At 47.8% G+C, this 25,343-nt stretch overlaps 1 protein-coding gene across 2 annotated transcripts; it reads left to right on the top strand.

Annotated features, from left to right (window-relative positions):
* Positions 1-1,659: 1,659 nt before the first annotated feature.
* On the top strand, positions 1,660-25,172 carry Kdm8 (lysine demethylase 8). Of its 2 annotated transcripts, none has more exons than XM_027404708.2 (8): positions 1,660-1,817; positions 15,256-15,765; positions 18,649-18,815; positions 20,413-20,545; positions 20,945-20,989; positions 23,567-23,716; positions 24,607-24,699; positions 24,777-25,172. In XM_027404708.2, exons 1-8 carry the CDS (start codon positions 1,710-1,712, stop codon positions 24,939-24,941), a joined length of 1,371 nt encoding a protein of 456 aa, XP_027260509.1. In that variant the 5' UTR covers positions 1,660-1,709; the 3' UTR covers positions 24,942-25,172. The 2 variants fall into 2 exon arrangements, with proteins under 2 accessions (XP_027260509.1, XP_035298127.1); XM_035442236.1 differs by lacking the exon at positions 1,660-1,817 and adding an exon at positions 7,638-7,783.
* The last annotated feature ends 171 nt before the right edge of the window (positions 25,173-25,343 follow it).

The following is a 25,343-nucleotide window of genomic DNA, read 5'->3' as shown; positions in this document are numbered from 1 at the left end:
AAGATGTGTTTCTTCACTGTTTTCTAGGGGTATTCAGGTAAAATTCATCACTCACTACGTGGTGGAGGTAAGGTAAGCAGGTTCAGTCACCAGCGTGTGAGCCTAGTGGTTATGGCAACTTTTTGTTCTTTATTTCCTCCCTCCATAGCTGGGGACAGTGCTAACAACAGCTAACTATGGTTTTAAAGTTTTCAAAGGGTGTGCATGCGTGCATGCATGCACGAGCATTCACACACCCTACAGAGAGGAGTTAAGACTTCCAGATGGGCACACAGATAAGGGGAGGAGCCATGGCTACTAACAAGGTGTTGCATTTCCTAGATGGCCGACTTCTTCAGCTCCCTTCTGACCAGACAAAAGCCTGGCAGCTTAAAACAAAGGCCTTGTAACTAGCGGTGGTGGCACCTTCCTTTAATCCCAGACCTCCGGAGGCAGAAGCAGGTGGACCTCTGTTAGTTCAAGGTCAGCCTGGTCTGCAGAGTGAATTCCAGGACAGCAAGGGCTATGCACAGAAACCCTAAAAAAAGGCCTTATAGGCTTTGTCACCCACTAGCAGGACCCCTGTTGATCACAATGGCTTAACAAGTTAAGGCTAGATCAGGACATGTAACAGGACAGTTGCAAAACAATCAAACATCCTTTCTTTAAACCCACCAACCCTAAATTAGGGAAGGAAAAGATTTTTTAAAAACCCAGCCCAAGGGGGCTGGAGAGATGGCTCAGAGGTTAAAAGCACTGACTGCTCTTCCAGAAGTCCTGAGTTCAATTCCCAGCAACCACATGGTAGCTCGCAATCATCCGTTATGAGATCTAGTGCCCCCTTTCTGGTGTGCAGATATATACAGAAGCAGAATGTTGTATACATAATAAATAAATAAAATCTTTCAAAAAAAGACTCTTTGCTTTAAAACAAAACAAAAACCCAGCCCTAGATAAGAGACTGGAATTTTTGGCTTTCCAACCCCACCCCTTCTGCTTTACAGAGGGTCTGTTTCTCTGTGTTTGCTGCTGTCTGTGGTGTTTGAGATTTCTCTGTTGAGCTCGGAATTTTTTTTCCCCCTTTTTAACTCTTTAACTGGCACAGAAAACGAGCCGGATTAAGACCCCTAGACAGTATCACCAACCACAGCACCTAGAAAACGATGATCCGTTACACTGGCCTTGAGCAAACACTCCCATCCACCTCCTCATCTCTATTTAGCGGGATTGTAGAGAGGATGAAAACCGAGGAGTGAGGCACCGACCGAGCAGTAAATGAATTCTCTAGGCTTTTCTAGCCACACTCCAAGCCCAAGGCTAGCGGACCTTTACAGAGCTTCGGTTGCTGCTACAAATCCAAGAAACTCTGGAATTCGCCAGGAGAGAATGCTCAAAACATAAAACTCGTGGTGGCTCCCACAGCTCCCTGCACCCGCCTTTCTCTGCACGGAAACCCGAGGCGGGCCGCCTCGCCGGAACCAGCCCTGGATGCCGAATTGTGGGTTCAAATTATACATGTGATTTTCAAAACTCTGTGGCCAATTTTCTTCCACCTCGGCTTTCTACTCTGTAAATAGGGAGAACTAATCATCTGAGTTGGATCAGGTAAAACTGTGGACGAGAAAGCTCAAGCCGCCACAGCCTTCGATCTGGAGAGGGCGGGGCTGGGGCATCGATCGCTCGGCGCTCCTCCAGGCTCTCGTCGCGATCAGCCGAGTCGGGAGTGATCGATGCTCCCTGGTGTAGTTCTTGAGAACGAGGCCAGCCGTGGAATCTTCGCCCTGGCGGAATCAGTCGTCGCCAGCGATGAGAAACAGCCCCGTCCAAGCGTCAGAGAGGTTAGTTGAAGCTCCATAGAGCGCTGACACCTGGGGTTGCTTAGTCACGCAGCGTGGCTCGTGAAGGACGAATTGCGCAGGCGCCACACTAAAGCCCGGAGCGGGCGAGCAATGGGTCGGCTTCGCGCAGGCGCCTTGGGACGCTTGGGAGCCTCTCGAGAAGACACTTGAGTTGTCCCGGGCTGCCCGCGCATTACGTAAGCTTTTAGCGGTGTCAAATAGCGCATGCGCAAAAATGCTTCGGGGGGGGGGGCCCACCCCACCTCACCCCACCCCACCCCAGTACTGCCATTGTGCTGTCTGTCGCATTGTGCTTTTCCCCTCCACACTTCTATCCTGAGTGGCTTTGGTTAATGTTTCGAGTGTGGAGACAGGCCGAATGGCCAGATGGACTCACCCGACATGCCTGCGCCGTCAGTCAGAAAAGTGTCCCTTTGGCCACTGCTAGAAAAGCGAGGTCTTCAACCTCCACCCCGGAACCCGCCCAAACCCTCCTGGCCCCCGAAAGCGGACAGAGGCCCGCGCAGCCGACCACAGACTTTCTGGAATTCAGGGCGACTTCTGCCTAGGCCACTTAGCCGGTCCTCCAGACAAGCAGAGGGTCATGAGCAGCTGGTTTTTGCCGGTACTCTGAGACAAGAGCTGCATGTGCTTTCATGGAAGGTTGTTCAAGCTAAGGCCTCCAGCAACCCCTTGGCCTGTGCTCTCACAGCAATCGAGCCCAGTTTCTGTAATGCATCCTAAAAAGTGTATCAGGTCTGCACTTGGCTCCTTTGTTTTTGGTGTGAGAAGCAGGAGGCCTTAGCTCCTGCTAGGTTGGTTCCCTTACAAAGAACCACTCAGGTTAGATCCTACATCCTTTAGCGGACATCCTTTCCCCAAAAGGGTAGTTTTGTACACCAACAAATAAGCCTTTATTTAAAGACCTTTTAGAATTAGGGCAACAGAAAAGTTGTTTTGTGCAGCCTGCAGTGGACCTTTAGAAAGCAGTGCCTTGTCCTGACAGGTGGGCATGGAGCATCTTGAAGGCCACTTTGCAAGCAAGGACACATGTTCATCAGACTGTACATTAAGAGACCCTGCCGCCTTTAAGAGCAAAGCAAAAAGCCTTGTACGGCCAGCAAGACATTTTAAAGGCCTATTCCTGTTGCATTTGGGGAAGAGACACTTGTAAGGTGAGCACATGAAGCCATTGAGACTAGTGGCCTGTGCTTCGATAAATTAAGGTGTCATCTTTATCAGGAATAATCCCAGATTTTGTCTAGGCACTTAAATGTATAGCATCCTAGTGTAGATGGCAAATTCCATAGGTAGCCCGTCTATACATGACTATTGAAAGGCTATTTACCCGACTCACAATAAACTTTTATAATGGTACTCTTGGGAGCCAATGTAAAGGCTTAAAATTTAGGTACTATGTGAAAGACTGGTTTATACCCCGTATGGTTGATTCCCTCCTATGGAGGGCCATTTGGTTAATACAGCCTTTTCTAAGAGGTTATAGGAAGCTAGTCCATACTTACTGTTATGTTTTTTGAAGAAAAAGAGAGAAAGAGGCGGATGAGACATGTTAACTAGTTTATTATAGGCCCAGTAGAGTAGGGAGACTAAAGAGAGAAGAGGAACAGGGGTAATGGCTGACCACCATGGCTGGTTGCCATAGAGAGGCAGAGAGAGCCAAGCAGAAGCAGAGGGAGTAGAGTGTAAAGAGAGCAAGCAACAGAGAAGTTGGAACTTTTAAGGGAAGATTGTGCATGTGCACCGAGGTTCCACGAATGCCCAGAGTCCTCATGCGTGGCGGGTGACGTGGTGATGACATACCACGTTTTCCTGTGCGTGCCCTGACTGTTGTCGGGGGGCTGGGTCTGTCTCTTAAAGAAGTAGAGCTGATCAGCATTAAAGCCTGAACCTTTCACTTACAGCCAGATCACAGGGCCATCTATATTAGATCAGGGTTCGGGAAAGCACTGGATTGTTGACTTGAAGCCTGGGCTTGAGACCATAGAGAAAGGCAATCCAGGGAACATATACTGGAAGGCCTGGTCAGGCTGCTGGTCACGTGAAGGCTGTTGCTTCCAGCCCACACCAGGCCAGCTCCTCTGGAGACAGTCATAGAGCTTAGGAGCCCACAATGTGGACAATTGCTGAATCCTGGAGCTCTTGTAAAGAAATCTTGGGAAATTGGTCATAAAGTCAAGAAAAATGTGGCTTCACTTGGTGCGTGGATTATACCTATTTCAGTGACTAGAGTTACCAATAATGCATCAGTGGCATGTTAAGGAAAGAAAAGCATTTCCCCTTCGAGTCATTTAGCCAAGATGGAATCCAGATTTGAATTCTCTACTTCATGCCCCCTGTGTATTCTGTCATCTGTCTGTTGCATGAGTCTGAATCTGTGCCTGCCTGAAGGCTGTCTTGTGAATCTGTTTGGCCCTGTTTGTGTGTCTATCTTGTGTGTAATTGTCTGGGTCTGTGCTGTGTGACTGTCCCTCACAAGGGGCTTCACTCTGTATTGAACTAATGTGATTTCTTTTATTATAAAATAAAACGGAGGGACAAATATTAAAGATAAAAAACCTGAGATAAATGCAAATGACCGCAACACACATAGCCACCCCAAGGCTCCACCTCATCCTCTTCTGAGGGTCTTTCTTTCTCTTCTCAAGTCCTTCAGGGAACTTCATGTTCCATTCCAGCCAGCTGAATGTGAACTCCAATTCTTGAATCAAACGCTCTATTCCATTGGACATCAGACTACAACATAGACAAAACTACTGTAACATTGAACAGCACAGAAAACATCACATGAAGAAGGAATTGGGGGTACTTTAGGGACATCATTTAACAGAGTTTTACAGAGGGGTTAAGTCACTGACTGGCTCCAATTTACCCAAACAATGCCCATCATCATTTATTAGCCAATATCCATAAATGTTGCTTTCAACTTTTATGGTAGATTTTAGAAAGTTGTTTTCAACTTCTGTAATTGCTGTTTTAGCAAATAACTCAATTGCATTGTCTGGTCCAGAGGCATGAAAGAGTACATTACTTAAGATTACAGCAATACATTAGCTTATGTTGTAAAAGTTGATAATTGGAAACCCAACACAAGTAACACCGATTAATACATTGTTCTCTTAAAGGCAGGTTAAACAAACAGTTTGAGTACACGGTAGCATGGCAGTCATGAGTCTTGAGGGACTTCAAGGTGTATTATTAACTTTAGCTGTGAGATCCAGCTGTGTGAAGGCTGTCTTGTGAATCTGTTTGGCCCCCATGTCTGTGTGGTCTATGTGTATCTGTCTTGTGTGTAATTGTCTGTGTCTGTGTTGTGTGACTGTCTGTCTCTCACAAGGGACTTCACTCTATTGAATTAATATGATTTCTTTTATTATAAAGTAAAACGCAGGGGCAAATATTAAAGATAAAAACCTAAGATAACCACAAACAACTGTAGCACACAGAGCCACGGTTCACTTCCTGGCTCGAAAAGGCCACACCACCCCCGAGCTCTGCCTCATCCTTTTCCAAAAGTTCCAGTCACTTAGAATGTAAGAGATATTTTCATAATACTGTATTACCAAAGCCAGGCCCTCAGAAATCTATAATGAATTGTTTTTAAAATGAGTCACTAAGTCATTTTATATGGACTGTTTCATAACACAAGGGTTGGGGCTATTTAAAGGGCCAGGTAGGTTCTGAGAAAGACTGTGGAGGCAGCCTTGAGACCACCGAGGCCAGCATGCCACTCACTGTGGAATTTCCTCACATTGGCAACATAAGGCCCTGTGGGCAACGTGTTTAACATCAATCAGTAGACTTGTCAGAAGCCACTTCAAGCAGCCACCAAGACAGTCTCACAACCATTGTGGGACTGAAACTTACACACCTAACTGAAACTCCCACGTCTGGAAGACTGTCTTAATGTCAGCCATATCAGACATTCACTGATGAACTCTTCGTTAAAACAGCAAACAACATTACTAAGTTGGGGCTCAGTGAGGGAACACACTTACTGCCAGGCTTGACAACCTGAGCTTAATTCCCAGGACCCACAGGGTCGAAGGAGAAAACCAGTCCTGAAGTTATCCTCTGACCTCCACACACACACCATGGTACAAGGCCACCACAGCACCACACAAATAAATAGCTCATTTAAATTGTTTTTAATTGCTAAGGCTAGCTCCTGTGGCTGAGAGCCAATGTGAGAACCTCTATAGAATGCTCTTTCGTATAGTCTACAACATGAGGTCCTTATCTTCAAGGCCATTGGAAGTGAAGGGACCAGCTCCCCATTTCAGCAGCCATAACAGCCTAGCACGTGCTTGCCTGACCTTTGCCTTGGTCACTAGGAGGTCAGATGCCTGCCTCATGGCAAGGAACCAATCAGAAGTTAGCTGGTGGTGCTATGCTTTACGGCTCTGGGTGTGCTTTATGGACAAGTGCACAGCAATGATGTGCAGAGCATAGCAACTGCCCTGGGAGGGCTTATGGTCCATAACAACCAGTTGACCAATCAACACAGGGCAAACCCTCCAAGCCTGGAGGCACACCAATCCAGAGCATGTGCGTACTCTTAGACACTCCCCTTACACTACCCTATAAGATCTTTATGCAGTGGCTTCGCTGCGTCTTTCCTAGCCACGGTGGATGGGTGAAAGGCCTGAGCTAACATGGGGTTAGCTCGTTAATCAACTGCAATAAAACCTCTTGCTTGCTGTTTGCATCAAGTTTCCGCCTCCACCTGGTGATTGGGGTGGCTGAGGTCCTGGGACAAGATCCTGGGGGCCTGAGCCTCCGGGGGGTCTTTCAGAAGTAGCTGTGTATAAATGTTAGGTATCTAAAGGCAGCATAAAGAGACACAAGGCAGAGAGAGTCCAGCATCTGACATCAATAGATGGGAGTATTTATTTCAAGCAGTGAAGGCAGACACTCTTCCATGGGAAAAGGGGGTGCTTATAAGAGAAAAACCTGACTGGAACCCTTTATAGGGATGGGGTGCTGGGCTTAGGAATGAGGAAATTGTTGTAATTGTAGGGACTACATGTGGGTCTGCAGTCCCTATTTCCTGGAATTCTGTTTAAGCAAGACAGATTATCTTGGGAGACAACAGGCTGTCTCTGCCAACATTCCTATCTGGGATGTGATGGCTGTTCTTGGTTATGAGCTCAACTACATCTGGAATTAATTCAACCCCAAGTGACTGGGCCTTTGGAAGGAAGTCATTGCCATTAGTTAACCAACTGATGGTTTGAATAAGATTGGCCCTCATAGACTCATAGATTTGAATGTTTAGGGAGTGGCATTAGGAGGTGTACCCTTGTTGAAGGTGTGGCCTTGTTGGAGGAAATGTGTCACCGAGGGTGGGCTTTGGTGTTTCAAATGCCCCAGCCAGGCCCAGGGCTTCCTGTAACTGGAGTTTCTTGTCCCACCAGGTCCCGCCACTTCAACCCCAAATGAACACACAGAGATGCTATAGTAATTTTAAAGCTGTTGGCCTGTGGCCAGGGCTTCTTATTGCCTAGTTCTGTCTTAATTACTAACCCATAACTACTAATCTGTGTATTTCAACATGGCCTTATCTTACCAGAGAATGCCGGCATGTTCTATCTTCCCCATAGCTACATGGCATCTCCTTGTAGTCTGTCTGTCTGCCTACCTTTCCCAGAATTCTCCTTGTTTCCTAGTCCCACCTATCTTCCTGCCTCTATTGGCCAAACAGTTTATTCAGCAACCAATAAGAGAAACATATATACAGAAGGACATCCCCCATCAGCTTCCTGCTGCCTGCTGATCCCAATAAGGCCATACCTCCTAATTGCACTCCTTAAGCATTCAAATACATGAGCCTGTGGGGGCCAGTCTTATTCAAACCACCACAGATGGTCAGCTTTCTCTCCAGCACCATGCGTGCCTTCTCGCCACCACGTTTTCCCATGATGACAATGGACTAAGCCTCTGAAACAGTAAGCCATCCCCAAGTAAATGGTTTTTGTTTTGTTTTGTAAGAATTGCTATGAACATGGTGTCTCTTCACGGCAATAGAAACTCTAACTAAGACACCATCTGAGGCCAAAATTTTGTTTTCCCCAGTGTGATGGCTGTTCTTGGTTGTCGGCTTAGCTATATCTTGGAATTAACTAAAACCCCAAAGTGAAGGGAACACCTGTGAGAGATTTCTCCTTAATTTGAAATGGGAAGATCTACTTATCTGAATCTTTGAGGTAGGAAGACACACCTTTAATCCAGGTCTTAAATCCAGATCTAATCTGGGCCACACCTCCTATTGGAATCCTATAGAAGGGCAAAGAAGAAGGAAAGTTTTACTCTTTGTCTGCTTGCCCTCAACTTACTAGCAAGTCCATTCCTTCAGTGGCATTAGAGCCTAATTCTTTGGGATTCTTGCATGTACTAATGACCAATTGAGTCATCCAGCCTTGTGGTCTGAACAACTACTGGATTCTTGGATTTTCCATTCATAGCCGGCCATTGTTGAACTGTCTGGACCACAGCCTATAAATCATTCTAATAAATCCTCCTCCTCTGTCTCTGTCTCTGTCTCTGTCTCTCTCTCTCTTCCTTCCTCCCTCCCTCCCCCTCTCTCTTTCTCTCTCTCAGTAGACAGCCATTGCTGGACTAGCCTAACCACAGCCTGTAAGTCACTCTAATAAATCCCATATACATTCATTTTCCCTGTCCCATTACTCCTGAAAACCCCGACTAGTACAGATTGGAAGAGAGTAAGCGTTGGGGTCAGTTCCAGCTGGCTGTTCTGGGATGGAAGGAAGCCTAGTGAGTTTTAGTGTCATGGGTCCAGTTGGGACTGTTCTGTAGGCATAAGCAGGTCTTTTAAGACAGGAGAGGTGTGTCCACGATGGGAAGTTTTATAGTTTAGTGGCTGTGAGGGTCAGGAGTAGTTTTGTGGAGCCCTGGGTGGGGTGATATGCTTCTGCCAGGTAAAACAGGTAACTCCTCCAGCACCTGAGGCCTGTGTCCCTCCTTAATGGGGACAGGGGCTGGGGAGAGAAGAGGAGTTCTTTTCCATAGCTGTTGACTGAGATACTACCTGTGGGAGCAAAGGAGAGTCTAAGGAATAAATGCCTGGTGGTGGGGGGAGTAGGTCTACCATACAGAATCTCGAAGGGCTGAGGTGTGTGGGATTTGGGGGGGAAGAATAGATTCTCAAAAGGTCTAGAGGAAGAAAATTTTCTTAGCCTTAATTTTAGTTCTAGGGAGAGTTTGGTCAGAGTTTTCCTAAGGTTGCAGTTAGACCAGGGGTTCTCAATCTGTAGGTTGTGACTCCCTTGGGGGTCACATATCAGCTGTCCTGCATATCAGATATTTACATCATGATTCATAACAGTAGCAAAATTACAGTCATGAAATAGCAATGAAAATGATTTTATGGCTGGGGTCACCACAATGTGAGGAACTGTATTAAAGGGTCACAGCACTAGGAAGGTTGAGAAGCACTGGGTTAGACTGTCCCAGCTTTCCATGTGGACTGTGGGTGGTAAAGCATGTGGAACTTCCAGAGTATGTTAAGAAAAGAAATGCGGTGGTGGGTGATAACCAAAGTGATTTCTGAACCATTGTCCGACTGAATGGAGGGAGGTTGGGAGGCAAAAGCAGGGAATAATTTCAGAGATGGAGCTGGGTGGTGGTGGAGACTCTTTTGTTGGAGGTAGGAAAAGCCTCCACCCATCTCCTAAAGTGTCAGATAGAACCAAAAGATATTTGTGTCTCTTTACTGGAAGCGTATGTGTGAAGTCAGTTTGTCAGTCTGCAGCCTGTAGAAGTTCTCCCTTCTGGTGAGTGGAGAAGGGTGGTGGCCTGAGGCTAGACCCGGGGTTAGCAGACACATGATGAAGGGTGGTGGCCTGAGGTTAGACCTGGGTTAGCACACAAACAGATGATGAAGGTCTGGAGGTTAGACCTGGGTTAGCAGACACATGAGAAGGGTGGTGGCCTGAGGCTAGACCCGGGGTTAGCAGACACATGATGAAGGGTGGTGGCCTGAGGTTAGACCTGGGTTAGCACACAAACAGATGATGAAGGTCTAGGAGAACTACTGAAGAAAGCCTTGTCTTCCTGTGGGACTGGACGTGAGCAAAAATCTCAGACATATGAAAGGGAAGGTGGGGCTTGAGACTTAATGTTTATGTTACCATTGTAGGGTTTGGGGGTTGGGTTTCTGATCCTTTTTTCCTATTGAGATCCAGGTGTGTGAGAACAACTTCCCTGGCCAGTTTATCCACTATATTATTAGCCAGGTAGATATATTTTCTGTCTTTTCCGTGTCCCCTATGTGTACAGTTGAGGCTGGGGCAGGTTGCAATGCTGCCTCTAGGAGTTTCTGTGTATGGGTAGCATAGGTAATGGGTGTTCCTCATTTGTTAGGAATCCCCTGTCTCCAGGTTAGGATGTTGGAGTGGATGGTGTTATAGGCATACTTGGAGTCAGCATAGACATTAACTGTTTATCTTTGGCCTGCATGAGTACCCTTGTGAGAATTGTCAGCTCTGCCTGTGGAGAGGTGGTGTTGGGGGGAAGGGGCTTGGCCTCAATGAGAGTATATGAGGTCGGGGAGTGGGGTGTCCATGGATAATGGTGTATCTGGCTGTGTTGTGTGTTCAGGGGTGGTTGTTGGAACTGCCGTCTATGAACCCATCTATGGTCTGTGGGGAGGGGATATGTGTGGGAAAGGATCCACGGTAAGATCCAGGATCTCAGAGCAGGAATGAGAGAGGTGATATGAGTCAGTGACCGAAGAGGTAATGGGTAAAAGGGTGGCTGGGATGAGTGTAGGGGAGGGCTCAAAGGTGAGGTTGGGGTCCAAAAGAAAGGTGTGGAAGATCTGCACCCCCTAGATGAGGAAGGAGAGGAAGGCTTGGCCCCTCTGAGTGAGGACGAAGTAAGTCCATGAAGCAGGCTGTGGAGTGAAACATTGTTAGCTTCTGGAGTTAAGAGTGAAGCAGCGGGCTGGAGAGATGATGCTCTCAGGTTAAGAGCACAGGCTGCTCTTCCAGAGGTCCTGAGTTAGTTCAATTCCCACCAATCACATGGTGGCTCACAACCATCTGTAATGAGATCTGGTGCCCTCTTTGGCTGTGCAGACATTCATGCAGGCAGAACACTGTGTACATAATAAATAAACTGTTACCAAAAAAAAAAAAAAAGTGGAGTGGCAACCAGGTTTGTAAGCTTGGGGCCAGCCTTTTGCCACCAGGTTCAGTTGCTTTGACAAATGAGCAACTGAAGAATAAGTATATCCTGCCTTTTGACAAAGGACTGCTAGTGCTTATCCCTGAGTGGAGTGAAGGGAAAGAAGGGTCTGAAGGGGTCTGGAAACATCAGGGCAGAACCTAGGAAAAGGCGTGTTTAAGCTGATCTATGGCACTCTGGTAAACTGTGGAAAGAGCAAAGGTTCCTCTATGGGCCTCAAGAAAGGGGTGTGCTATGCTTGAGAAATCAGGGATCCAAATACAGAAGAAGTGAAAGAAGCCCAGCAAAGCCATGAGGTCTCTTTGTGTTAGGGAAGGGGTATGGGAATAGCCTTACTCCATGTGAAGAAACAGGTTCTTCACAATCCTTATATGGGAGGAATTGTTACAATAAATCTTTCTGCCAAATGCCGCCTGAGCCCCACCGCCACGTGTGAGCTTTACGCCAGCCGCCTACCCGAATTAGGCCCAAATGAATACATAGAAACTTGTATTAGGTTCAAAGCTGCTTGGCCAATGACCAGGACTTCTCATCTGCTAACTCAGTCTTAACTATCATAAACCTATATATTTTATAAGACTTATCGGACACCTTATTGGCGTCCCTCCTTGCTGGGATCATATCTTGTCGCTGGAGCAGGAGCGGAAGGGAAAAAGGGGGCCCTTCCTGTTTCTCCTTCGCTTAAATATGAGTCTCTTTGCTATGTCACTTCCTGCCTGGATCAGCACTTCTCTACTACATTTCCCAGAATCCCCTTTGACTCCTAGTCCCGTCTACTTGCTGTCTCATTGGCCAAACAGTATTTTATTTAACAATCAATAAGATAAACATACACAGTACATTCCCCATCAAGGAATAATTCCGAATAGAGGATCTTGATAACTAACTCAGCTCCCCAGCTTCATCACTTCAGCAAGTCAAGTCACCTGAGACTGTGACTCAGTTCCCTCACCTATAGTCATGGGTTCTGCAGGCCAACAGCTGGGTTCTAAGCCTCTACCCACTTTGTGGTCTCCCATGCTAAAAGAAGGTGTTTGGAAGGTACCCTTGGTCTTCTTGCCTTAAGAACCATGAGCTAGTGAAACTTTTTTTTTTAAAGATTTTATTTATTTATTATGTATACAGTTATCTGCATGCATGCTTGCACATCAGAAGAGGGCACAAGACCCCATTACAGATGGTTGTGAGCCACCATGTGGTTGCTGGGAATTGAACTCCGGTCCTCTGGAAGAGCAGTCAGTGCTCTTAAACTCTGTGAGCCATCTCCAGCCCGCTAGTTAAAATTTTATTCCTTCCAAATTGCCCAGTCTGTGGAACTCAGTTTGAGCAACAGAAATTCCCTTGTTGGGCATAATAGGTGTCCCTGAAGTTAAGATGGAGTGTGAGTTAGGTATGATACCGCATGGTGGACTGTAAATGCAGTGGCTTAAGCAATGCACACTTTGGACTGTTTTTCTGAGCAGGGTGTGTGTGCATGGCTTGGCCAGGTCCTCTATGTCAGAATCCCTTCCAAGGCTATGGTCTGGGCTGAGCTCTCATGCAAAGGCTCAACTGAACATGGACCTATGCTCCTCCCCCCAACACCCACTCCTACACCCCCGGGTTCTGTTGTCAGAATTCCATATGGGTGTGGACAGCTGCTGGACACGAAGCCTCCTACTCCTTGCTCTCTGTTAGCTATGGGCTTACTTCATCTCTTTGCCTGTGGCCTATTCCAACATGGTGGTATGATCCAACCCATACTAGTTGACTGGTCAGTAGAGAGTCATTAAAGGTGCCAGATCCAGGCTTCTGTGTCTGTCACTTTTCAGTACCATTGGTTTCTTTTTTATCTTGCTGCTGAAGTAAGCTACCATAAGCACTGGCTGTAAATAGCAGGCTTGCTGCCTTGCGGATCTGTGGCTAGGATCTGACCAATCTTACTGGGCTGAATTCAAGGGCTCAGCAGGGCTGCCTTCCTTTCTAAAAGCCCCAGGAAATAATCGATTTCTTTGATTTTTCTCAGCTTCTGGAAGTTGCTCTGAATTCCTCTCAGCTTGTAGCCTATTAACTAGTCACCAAAGCAGCCACTTCGCCTTTCTTTGACCATTCTTCTGAAGTCATGTGTCCTTTCAACTCTTGACTTTAGCCCAAAGCAATCCTTTTACTGTAATACATGAGCCCATCCAGATAATCCAGGATAATCTTCTGACTCAGGTCCTGTTCTCAGTCATACCTACAGAGTCCCTTTTGCCCTATTAGGTGGCATAATCACCATTCAAAGTTAAGATATGAACATCTATAGGGGCTGTTATCTGTCCATCAGCACAGACTAACTTGTAGGAAGTACCCGCAGCAGTCTAACCAGCTAAGTGTGCTTATCTTTTGCTCAGGCCATTCCCATGTGGATCGTCCAGGCTCAGTGGTTTTCCCACAATTCCCTTTTCTGTGGCATCTTCCTGCTACCTGGGACTTTTATTCCCTGGAGCCTGAGAATACTCCACTCTACCTTCTAGGGTACCTGTGGGAGGTGTCTATGGCCAGACATCAGTCACTGCATACTCCTATAGCACTTGCTTCTATCACAGTAAATTACATAGGAAGCTTGTTTGACTGAGCCAGGAAGAAAATAAAGGGTATCTTTTCTGCTTATCAGTAGTGATACTTTAATCCCAGCACTCCTGAGGCAGAGGCAGGTTTATCTCTGAGTTCAGAGATCTAGCCAGCCTGGTCTACAGAGTGAGTTCAACAGATAGTCAGGACTACACAGAGAAACCCTGTCTCAAGAAGGGGGGTATCTTTTCCTTTTCATTCTTTTCTTTTACCCCATACCAGGGATGAAACACAGGGGTAAAACTCTAGTACACAAAGAACAGGAGTTGGCAGACTACATATGGCACCCTCTGTTTTTATAAATAAAGCTTTATTGGCACATAGCCACCTTTATTTTGTTTATTCTCATCTGTGAATGTTGGAGTAGTGGGAACTGCGACTGTGTGGACAACAAAGCTTAATGTTTCATATTTGACCATTTGACATTCTCTGCCAAAAACATGCTGGTCCTCATCACTCAATATCATGGGAAACAGAGGATGCCCTGCTCTATCTGAGGTTGCCGTAACAGACTGTCTGACACCCGTTTCCTTGGCCCACAACGCTATGGCTGCAGAATCCCAACAGCTTGGTACAGATGAGGGGCCACCGGCCACCACGTTAGGTAGAGAAGTGGGAGGGGGCACAGATAATGGAAGGAAGCCAAATGAGGGTGACCTCACTTTATAGCAACCACCCTTGTAGGAACTAGCCCACTCTTGTAAGATTGGTATTGATCCCTTATCACAGTATCGCCCTTGATGACCTAATCACCTCCATCTGGGCCCCATCTCTCAAATGTCCCCCTGCTGAGGACCAAACTCCAAGCCCATGAAAGGATAAAGCACATCTAACCCACAGCAGATGACACAGCTGTTAGGATAGTGCAGAGAACATAGAGCAGCACAGATAACCATGGTTGTCTGTGAGCTGCAGGTCCTGTTAGTGTTAGTATAGCAACAGTCATTCACACACAACACTCAGGCTAAGCCACCAAACTCCCAGTGCTGAGCATTTTCTTTCTGCTTAGGTTTTCGTGTTTGTTAGCTTTCCATTTCTGTAACAGATACCTGGGATAACTTAAAAAGAAAGGTTTGCATTGGCTCGTGGTTTTAGAGGTTTCAGTCTAGGGCTTCATGGCCCTGTTGCTTTGGACCTGTGGCAGCTCAATCCATCACTGTGGGACTATGAGGCAGGAGATGTTCACTTTATGATGACAAAGAAACAAGGCTAGGGTCTTAATGTGTCCAGCTTCACAGGCATGACTCCATGACCTTAGTTTCTACCCGTAGGCTCCAACTCTTAAAAGGTTACACCAAGCCTTCAACTTCAACACACAGGCCTTTGGGGACACTTAAACAAAGCACTTCCATCTGCACCTGTATTGAGACGTAGCTTAGGCTCTAGGGAAACCAAAATGGGATGTGCCACAGCCCGACCTTGGACAGGCAAACCTCAGGAACATGCCTGTAGATGTACTTTGTGACAAATGCCAAGCATTGTACAGGTCCCTGAAAATAGAGTAGAGACCCCAAAAGATGATACCAGTGGGGCAGCCAGCAGCAAAGACCTTGTTGAAAAAGCACTATTATGAGCTGCAGGGGTTGTGTGTGGTCTCTGATTCCTGTCTTGTTCCTCTCAGGTGCTGATCATGTCAGAGGACACTAAGGGTCCTACAGAGCCCCTGATGGGGTCCAGCACGCTCTGGAAGGACCTCAGGGTACTTCTGCCTGGTACAGAGGAAGAGCTGAAGCTGGGCCTCAGTGAGAAGGTGGACAGGAGCATGACTATGCTGCTAAAGCAAGCTGTGGGGCTATTCTATGCAGGACATTGGCAGGAGTGCCTGCAGGCCAGCGAGGCCATCCTGGACTACTCCTGGGAGAAGCTCAACACTGGGCCCTGGCAAGATGTGGACAAGGAATGGCGCCGTGTATACTCCTTTGGCTGCCTCCTGAAGGCCCTGTGCCTGTGTCAGACACCACAGAAGGCTACTGCAGTGGCCGAAGCACTACGAGTGTGTGACATGGGCTTATTAATGGGGGCAGCGATCCTTGGAGACATCCTTCTCAAAGTCGTCACAGTCCTCCAGTCACACCTACTCCCAGGAAAGCAGCTTGCCTGTGGCCCTCACCAGGACCAGCCTGCTCCCAAGGTATGGTTAGTAAGTCATTGTCCATGCTGAACCATCCAGCGGCCCAACCCATTTTCTAGAGGAATCCACTCCTCTCCCTGGGTACAGCCTTATACAGGCAGCCTCTCTGCCGAGAAGAGCATTGTGTTGATTTGGGGAGTGAGCAGCTGGACCCTAAGTCTGCAAAGGCAGTGCTTTTTAAGAGGGGGGAGGTGGCAGCTTCATTCATAAGAGAGGCAGCTCACCAGAACTAGTCAAAGCCAGCCTCCTGCAGACCACTTCCAGGCAGCTCTGAAGGAAACCCGACATGCCTTCTCACCACCTAGTCTGGGAGGGATACTTCAGCCAGAAGACTGAGGTTCAGGAGGCCAGTGTAATCTGTCCCTCCAGTCCTCCAGGAGGTTGGCCTGATGTTTAAGTGTCCCAGAGTTCCTTTCAAACCTAGAGCACAGCTTGCACACAGACTTCACCCAGTTTCTGCTGGGTGAGCCAGAAACTGTCTCCTCAGGGCCTCGGTGTCCTCTTCTATAGATTGTCAGATGGCCCTAAGCCCCAGAGAGGAAAGGCCAGGGCTTTGTTGGATACTAGACATGGAATTTGGGACTGTTTCTCATGTATCTCTCAGTGATTTCCTGAAGTTTTAGAATGTCCTATTGAGTGTGATTTATGTATAAGAAAAATGTGGTAGATGTCATTAGCACACGAGTGTGACCACAGTGGAAAGAGATCCATCCACAAGCCAGGAAGAGAGGCATGGTTGAACCTTCCATCTGAGGAGTTGGAGGGGTAGGTAGGGAAAAGTTAAAGCCTGGACAGCCAAACATTCATGAGGACATAGAGCCACTGGCATCTACCAAATGAAGAGAAGCTAGGCACAGTGGCACATATCCATAATCCAAGAACCTGGGAGGCAGAGGCATAGGATGGAGAGTTTGAGGCTAGCCAGGTGTACAGTGAGAATTAAAAAAAAACAAAAATGAGGTGAATAAATAACAATGATAAGTCACAAATTAAGAGAGAAGCAGCCTTGGGGACTACTAGCAGCCAGTTTTTATGTGATGCCTAGTAGTATGCTGCTTCACTCTTTAGAGAGAGCAGAATAGTCTACAATTCAAGAGACAAATGTGTCCCCTTTGACCTAGGGCACAACCCCCCATCTTCCCACCAAGGGTGTCCCAAGGAGCTAGAGCGGTGGACTCCTGCTCAAAGTGGTCCTCTTTGGAATAAGGTATGGGATGCATAGCCAAAGAGGGGAGAGCACAGGATCTTAAGTCAGCCTTCCTGGGCTCAGTTCCCATGCTCCACCCTATCTCATCAGACAGGGTCCCTTCCTCTTTGTGCCTCAGTCCCTTACTGAAAGAGGGAAGGCATCCACTTACCAACTTTACTGGGTACCCGCAGTGGCCAGAATGAACTGGCTGTACACAGAATATCACTTATAATGTGAGGTTTGTTGTCCCGGCTGGTCCCACCACCCTTCTCAGCCCCAAAGAAGCGCATGGATGCTATATTAATTATGAAACTATTGGCCAGTGACTAGGGTTTCTTATCAGCTAGCTCTGTCTTAATTATTAACCCATTTCTATTAATCTAAGTATTTCCACATGGTCTTATCTTACTGGAGAACGCCCTGCATGTCCTCTCTTCCCGGGCTCTACATGATGACTCCCAAGCGTCTTAGAGAAGAGAGTGATTTCCTGTTTGTCCCTGCTTACATCCTGATTCCTATCTGTCTGTACAGACCTCCAGACCTCTATGGTTAGCTAGTGGCAACTTTCTGCACAGCTACGTCACTTCCTGTCTGGCCAATCAGTCAATTAGTGTTTTATTCATTGACCAATAAGAGAAAGATATATACAGAGGAACATTCCTTATCAATCACTACCTCCACCTCCACTCCCAGAGCTTGTTCCTATGAGGCTGTAGAAGAATCTTCTGTTGCTAGAGGAGGCTTCTGTGAGGGGCTGTACAAGCAAGGCCTATGCTAAATGTGGCGATAATACAAAGGTGGTCCTGGGTACCACACATGGGTGCTGTTGTGACTACCAGTTTACAGATGAGGAAATGGAAGCCCAGGAATGGTAAGTGACCCACTCAGCTTACCTGAGGGAAATGGCTAAGGAAAGTATAGTGCAGCCACTAGGTGGCAGTGTGGAATGCAAGGCAGAGCTACTCACTCATCTAGACTACTGCTGCCAGCTGTGCTCCAAGACTATAAGATGTAAGAAAAAAGGGACCTTGAGCTAGTGAAAACAAATAGTATAGAAATGCTATCTACTGCTGGGTGTGGTAGGCACTCTGGAATTTGAGACAAGGGGATTCTGGGCTCAAGGTCGTGTTGGGCTTCCTAGTGAGACCCTGTCTCAAAAACACAAAACATAGTTCAGAGTAATGGTGAACACCTTTACCCCTCACACTTGGGAGGCAGAGGCAGGTGATGTCTCTGGGTTTGAAGCCTGCCAGGGCTACATTTTGAGACCCTGTCTCAAAACTAAAACAAAACATGGGACTGGAGAGATCGCTCAGTCAAGAGCTTACCACACATATAGGAGCACTGGAGTCTGATCCCTAGAACCACATAAAAACTTGGCATGGTGGCATGTACTTGCCATCCCAGAGCTGGGGAGGTAGAGACAGCTGGATCCCAGGAGCTTGTAAGCCAGCCAGCCTGGCTGAATCAGTGAGCCCCAGGCCAGTGAGAAAACTCCATCTCCATAAGGTAGACAGTGCATGAGAAAAAATAACACCTGAGGTTGCCCTCTGCCATGCACGTGTGCACACACAGACACACACAGATCAAAACAAGAAATGCTATTTGCTGTCCATAAGGACACCTAAAACATCCTGCCAGTGATACAGATTCCAGAGACAGCTGCCCTCTTGCTTTGTTTGGATTCTAAACAGAAGGCGAGGTGTGACTCCAACTCCGCTCCCAGTGTGGTGGTAGAGCGGGCAGTACCCAGGCTTCACTGTCCAACCCTGCAGTACTTCAGGAAGCACTTTCTAGTTCCTGGGAGGCCTGTGATCTTGGAAGGTGTGGCTGACCACTGGCCATGCATGAAGAAGTGGAGGTGAGTAGGTACTGAGGGGAACTGAGGTCCTGCCTTCTATCTGAATGTCCCCAGGACTCCCTGAAGGCCTCTTGTGGCCACTCATAAGTGACTGCCCCAGACCACCCTTCAAAAGCCCCTTGATTGATTTCAGAGGATTAATGAAGACTTTAAAGTAGGATATTGTGGGGCTGGCAAGATGGCTGCAAAAAGCCTAGTGGCCTGAATTCAAGCCCTGGGACCTACACAGCTGGAAGGGGAAAACCACAAAGTTGTCTTCTGACTTGCTTCCACATGTGACTCAGTGACGTGCATGCCTCCCAGCACATGGAATAATGAATTTTTCAAAGTTAACTAAAAGTGTGAGGTATCCTGAGTTCTGCAAAGGGGTGCTCACTGATGTGTGCTTACCCTGAGCAAACCCTTAAGAGTGCCTGAATAACGGGCTCAGCAATGTTAGGTGTTAGTGCAAGATCTCACAAGTCCCACAGGCCTTCCTTCTCAGGGCCCTGAGGCCATGGCTGGAATCACCCGGGAGATGGCTCCTCCCGGGATTCAGACTGTCTGGATTCCTGAGGTCTACTGCCTGAGAGAGATGTGAGGCTGCAGCTGAGGGGGTACACTTGCCTCCTTCTTTCCTGTTCATGGGTCTTTTCCTCATTCTAAATCAGAAACACAGTGGGGGCTGAGTGAGTGAGCATGTGGACTGCCCGGGCACACCCTTGTTTTCGCTTGTTATTCCCTAGCTACCCCAGTGAACAGCTCTTTCTGTGACCTTGGCATTACAGTAGACAGCCTAAGTAGTCATGAGATGGCTTCAGACATGAGGGAGCTTAGTTCCTTCACAAACTGTGTGTTTCCTATAAGGACTGGAGAATCTTGACATTCCAGCATCCACAGGGGGTGTGTAAGCAGTACCCCAGGCAACTGTAGCTCAAGGGAGTGGGTTGAGTTCAGTTGGCCTGGTGTGTGTGTGTGTGTGTGTGTGTGTGTGTGTGTAGGAAGTGGCCCGAGCCTGCAGTGAGGAAAGAATCCTGTAGAAGCCTCAGCATAGCAGCCATGCTCCAAATGAGGCAGGTACTGGCTCCTTTAACAGATGAGGAACAGGGACTCAGGAAGGCTAAGTAACTCACTAAAGGATCCCTTCCCCACCCACCCCACCTCTCAGAGCTAGCACTACACACACACACACACACACACACACACACACACACACACACACACACACACACACACACACACACACACACACAGCCTTCCTTCCATTTGTCCCAAGGTTTCTCAGCTCGGTAACAGGGTGAGGAAAGTGAAGAGTTATCAGGATCCTGAACAGCAGAGGTTGTCAGCGTACAGTGTGTTGACTGAGATTGAACCTGAGGGTTGGGCATGGTGTGGGTAACCATCTAGATCCATATGCAAAGCCATATCTGCTGTGTGGTCTTGGGCAAGCAGTGTCACCTCTATGGTGAGACTTCTGTCAGGAGAGTGAGGGCAACAGCAGTCTCCACCTCATGAGGTTTTGTGAGTATGAGAGAACCAAAGAAATCCATTCCTAGATGTGAGTAGCAGTGATGCATGCTGTGAGCTGTGGTGATGGTGCCAATGCCTACTCTTGTAGTCTGCAGTACATCCAGGAGATTGCTGGCTGCCGCACTGTCCCTGTGGAAGTGGGTTCAAGGTACACAGACGAAGACTGGTCCCAGGCCCTCATGACCATCAATGAGTTCATCCACAAATACATCCTGAGCGAGGTATATGGGAGTTAATATTAACAGATGGACAGTGCGACTGAACTTAAAGGCAAAATTTATGTCATGTACACCTCACCACGATTTTTTAAACAACTTCTAATGAAAAGCAGCAGCCCTTGGCTATGCACTATACCTGCATTATTTACTCAAGTGAGAAGCTGCAGGAGCTGGCAGCTCATTCAGACAGGGCAGAGCTGCACCCTGGGCCCCAAGTCTCATGCCCTTCAGATCTGTCCTCCCTAGGACTCTGATCACATCAGGCCCCAGGGTGGGGAAGGGGGCCACACAGGACAGTGGTGGGTGGAGGCAGGGCTTAGCAACCAACTAAGCAATAGAGCCATCGAGAGGTACTGACACAAACTAACCGATGGTCACCTCTGCTTTCCTCCTGTGGTTCAGGCAAAGGACGTTGGGTACCTTGCTCAGCACCAGCTATTCGACCAGGTAAGTCTGAGACCATGCCTGTCCTGCACCCCTCACCTGCTCCTCTCCTCCCAGGGAGCACACATGGCTATCCTCTGGTGCGAGAAGGCATTCTGGGGAAGGACACAGGTTGTTTTCTAGGACCTCTGTGTCTATAGGAAGCTTAGGCTATTGACAAGTCTTGGAAGCCTCTGGCCACTGCCTTGGGCTTGTCAACGTCACATCCTCAGAGCATGTGTTCTCTGAGGGTCTCTGAATCCATAGCCAGTGATTTTGATGAGATCCAGCCAATCAATCACCCTTCAGAAATCCCAGTGACTCATCAGGAACCAACCAGAGTTATGCTCAGCATCCTATGGCAAGGTCTGGTGCCATTCAACAAGATGCTAGGAGCCTGGGGTTCTAGCCATGCTGGGGACTGTGAGACTCTTCAAGGAATCCCTGCAACACTAAGTCCTCCAATGCCCAGGCTATCAGGCAGCAATTCTTACTCTGGCAGGGAAGTAGCTGGTACAAGAACATTCTGGCTTCCCCGTGGGGTGGGGAATGGCCTTTGGCTTTCTGACCTGCAAGAGTTTGTAGTAAGGTCAGCAAAGGAATGTCAAGGAAGACTTGCTCTCTAAAAGGCTCTTGAGTTTCATCTGTTTCCATTCATCTCAAGGCTGAAAAGTGCTCCCAAGACCTGAGGCATCAAGCTGCCTGGTGCTAGGGGCTGAGCCTGCACCCTTGGGCTCAGAACCAAGTTGCAAAGAGTTGCAAAGGGCCCACTAAGGCTTCCCCCAAAAAAAGTAGCTTCTTCACGCCAAGGCCACGGCTCTTCCCAGAGGCCAGCCCAACACATCAAGTCCCACGCTGAACCTGACAGTGGCATTATTCCCTGGCAGAAGCTATCCCCAAAGCCTTGTGTATCTCCACGTTGTGCACCTCTCAGACATGTCTCATTAGGGGGTTTCTTTGCCCAGCCCTATCCTGCCAGGAAACAAGCCTGGGCTGTGAAAAGCCAGAAGCCAAGAAAAATCCATGCCACCATTACAGATGTCCCCTCCCAGAGAAATGAGAATGTAAAGTGTTCAAAGACAGTATAGGAGGCTGGGGAGAGAAGTAGGGGCAGAAACAAAGGGCATCACGGAGGCGTTTTCCAATGCCACCTGGTGGTAGGGTACTCACTGCTACTCCTGCAAGTGCCTGAGACCCCAGCCTCTGTGACCCCAGTCACTCACCACAAAGGAGCCCAGTACATGCCCCCTTCCAGTGGGTCAGCACCTGTGCTCTGGAAGGCTTGTACTGGTCACCAGGTTGCTGTGTGGATCAAGGTCCCGCTGCCTGTCATGACCCATTGCACCAGGTCAAGTCTTCAGCCTTTGCTTACATCATAAGTGGGTAATGTGGAGTGCTGCAGAGTCAATTCTGCTCACTTGCTAGTAAGACCCAAACCCTTCCTCACTCGCTTGAGTGCCTGCCTTGGTCCTCTGGTGGCTGGGAAGTTTATGTACTTGGTCCTAAAGCTCTTTTCTGGCCTCTGAACACTGTTCACTAACTCCTCCCTTCCCAGAGTGGGTTTAGTAAGCAGCCTACTTTGCTGGTCTTTGTAGTAATTCATTTAAAATATACCAGTTGTGATTTCTTCACAGGTAGTAATTTTTTGAAAACCATCCCCTCCAGAGATCTGAAAGTACCCAGTGCACTTGACTCTTGGGGCTTGTTATTTGTTGTTGTTGTTGTTTTTTGTTTTGTTTTGTTTTGTTTTTGAAACAAGGTCTCACTATATCACCCATGCTGACCTCCAACCTGTCATGCTCCTGCCTAAGCCTTCCAAATGATGAAATTACAGCTATGTATCAACAAGCACACTGTGGTTCTTTTTATAGTGTTTTTAACTTAACACTTGATTGATGTGATGACTAGTGCCTTTAAAGCAGATGGAGTTCTGTGAATTCGAGGTCATTCTAATCTACATTATGAGTTCCAGGCCAGCCAGGACTACAAAATGAGCCCATCTCAAAAACAAAAAGACATTACTGTTAGTAAATGGCAAGATGCTTTTGGAGGAAGGGGGGATAAAGAAGCAATACCAGGTTTTAAGAAGAAAAAAAAAATCTATGTGATTTTCTATGTGATAGAAACAAATATGAAGCCGGGCGTTGGTGGCGCACGCCTTTAATCCCAGCCCTTGGGAGGCAGAGGCAGGCAGATCTCTGTGAGTTCGAGACCAGCCTGGTCTACAAGATCTAGTTCCAGGATAGGCTCCAAAGCCACAGAGAAACCTTGTCTCAAAAAACCAAAAAAAAAAAAAAAAGAAAAAGAAAAAGAAAGAAAAAAAAAGAAACAAATATGAAGCACGATTATAATTTTATCTATTATTGATATTTTAAGATTTTATTCATTAGAATATGAACCTAAGCTGGGTAGGATGGCACATACCTGTGATACCTGTACTTGGGAGGCTGAGAGAAGAGGATGAGAGATTTAGAGACTGTCTCAAAAACAAAACAACCAATGAATCAAGGAATGTATTTGGCTCTGTCAAGTAGTCAGATATCAGCTGGGTCCTGACTAGCATACCTAGCTCTGGCTTCTGCTTTCTGCCACTACCCTCAGATCCCAGAGTTGAAGCAGGACATCAGCATTCCTGATTACTGTTGCCTGGGTGACGGGGAAGAGGAAGAGATCACTATCAATGCCTGGTTTGGTCCCCAAGGAACCATCTCCCCACTGCATCATGACCCCCAGCAGAACTTCCTGGTCCAGGTAGGAACTGCTGCCAGACAGAGCTGAGTAAGGAGCTTGTTGTGGTAAATACCCACAGTCCCAGCACTTGGGAGGTTCAAGGCCATCCTTGGCCACCTAGCCAGTTCAAGGCCAGTCTTGAGACCTAGTCTCAAAGAACTGTGTGTGTTTGGGGGGGGGTAGTAAAAAGGATGTAGACAGAAATGCATACAAAAAAATAGTCCTGAGGCCCTGGGGTAGGACTTCTCCCAGGTCAAGGCTACACCCAAGAGGGATTTCTCTGGGGCCAGACAGGAAAGCTCTTGGGAGGAGGGCCTGGCATATTCTAGCAGCCCCATGCCCTCTCTGTCACCTGCCAGCCACCCTCACTCCCACTGCTAGCTTGCACCTGTGGATGGGGCCAAGGTCTCTCAGCCATGGACAGATGTTCCCAGAGACTCAATCAGAGGTTTGTCACAAGGGAGGCAGCACACAGCCACTGCTGTGAGAACTTGTCACAGACTGAGTTGCTAAAAAGACTTAAAATGAGAGCATTCTTGCAGAGCATTGGGCCAGCCCTGCAAGGCAGCTCAGTAGCAGCTAAGAGCCAAGGCCCAGGAGCCTACTGCCTGGCATGGCCACCAGCTGTCACCTTAGTAAACTTGGGCAACCTCTTTGCCTCAATTTCCTCACAACTGAGGTGAAGAGGAAACCCCTGAGATTAAACCAGGTCCACACACAGTGCCTGGCTGAGCTTAGCTACATGCAGAACTATAAGGTACCTGCAGGTGAGCACTCTCTGAATGTCAGAGCATGTGGGACAAGGCAGCAGGACACGGAACACCAGAAAGGCCTGGAAGGACAGGTCCACAGGCCTGTAGTCAGCGGGACAGCCTTGCTGTCCTGAAACTGATGAGTCTCTTGTCTCCCAGGTGTTAGGAAGGAAGTACATCCGGCTGTATTCCCCGCAAGAGTCCGAGGCAGTGTATCCTCATGAGACGCACCTTCTTCATAACACCAGCCAGGTGGGCACATGGGGAATCGGTGACATGGGGCCTGCTGTCCCTAGAGACCAGCAGATGACTTTTCTTGCCTTTTGCAGGTTGATGTTGAGAACCCTGACCTGGACAAGTTTCCCAAGTTTGCTGAGGCCCCATTCCTGTCCTGCATCTTGTCCCCAGGAGAGACCCTCTTTATACCTGCTAAGTATTGGCATTACGTGCGCGCCTTGGACCTGAGCTTCTCAGTCAGCTTCTGGTGGTCATAGCCAGGGCCAGAGTGCAAAGGACCCACCAGGCAGACACCTCACCCAGAGGCAGTGAGCCTGGGGGAAGGCATAGGCCCTGGATGCTGCTAGATTCCAACAGTCCTGCTCCCCCAGCCACTCTGTAAGAGCAGAGCTGCTGTGTGTACCTCGGCCTTCCAAATTATAGATGCTTCATTTCTTTTCTCTGTAACTTGAATTTTTTCAATATCATAAATAAAAATATTTTCTGAATTTAAAAAAAACGTTTCTTCAACCCAATTACCCTGCTGTCTCTGGCAGAGCAGGCAACCAGAGGCATTGGGAAAGGAAGGGTAGGAAGTATGGGCCTTAGGAGAGACACTCTGCCCATGGTCTATTAGTGGCAAGTACTGAAGGAAGGGAGCCACATGTGTCACACAAAGG

This window comes from Cricetulus griseus, chromosome 3, assembly GCF_003668045.3.
Source record: "Cricetulus griseus strain 17A/GY chromosome 3, alternate assembly CriGri-PICRH-1.0, whole genome shotgun sequence".
Taxonomy (NCBI): domain Eukaryota; kingdom Metazoa; phylum Chordata; class Mammalia; order Rodentia; family Cricetidae; genus Cricetulus; species Cricetulus griseus.
Note: the sequence above shows the minus strand (reverse complement) of the source record. Positions and strands in the feature narration are given on the sequence as shown.

Coding starts and splice junctions, on each gene's coding strand:
- Kdm8 (XM_027404708.2), top strand. CDS start 1,710: ATGCTCCCTGGTGTAGTTCTTGAGAACGAGGCCAGCCGTGGAATCTTC. Junction 18,816..20,412: donor CCATGCATGAAGAAGTGGAG/GTGAGTAGGTAC, acceptor CTACTCTTGTAG/TCTGCAGTACATCCAGGAGA. Junction 23,717..24,606: donor AGCAGAACTTCCTGGTCCAG/GTAGGAACTGCT, acceptor CTTGTCTCCCAG/GTGTTAGGAAGGAAGTACAT.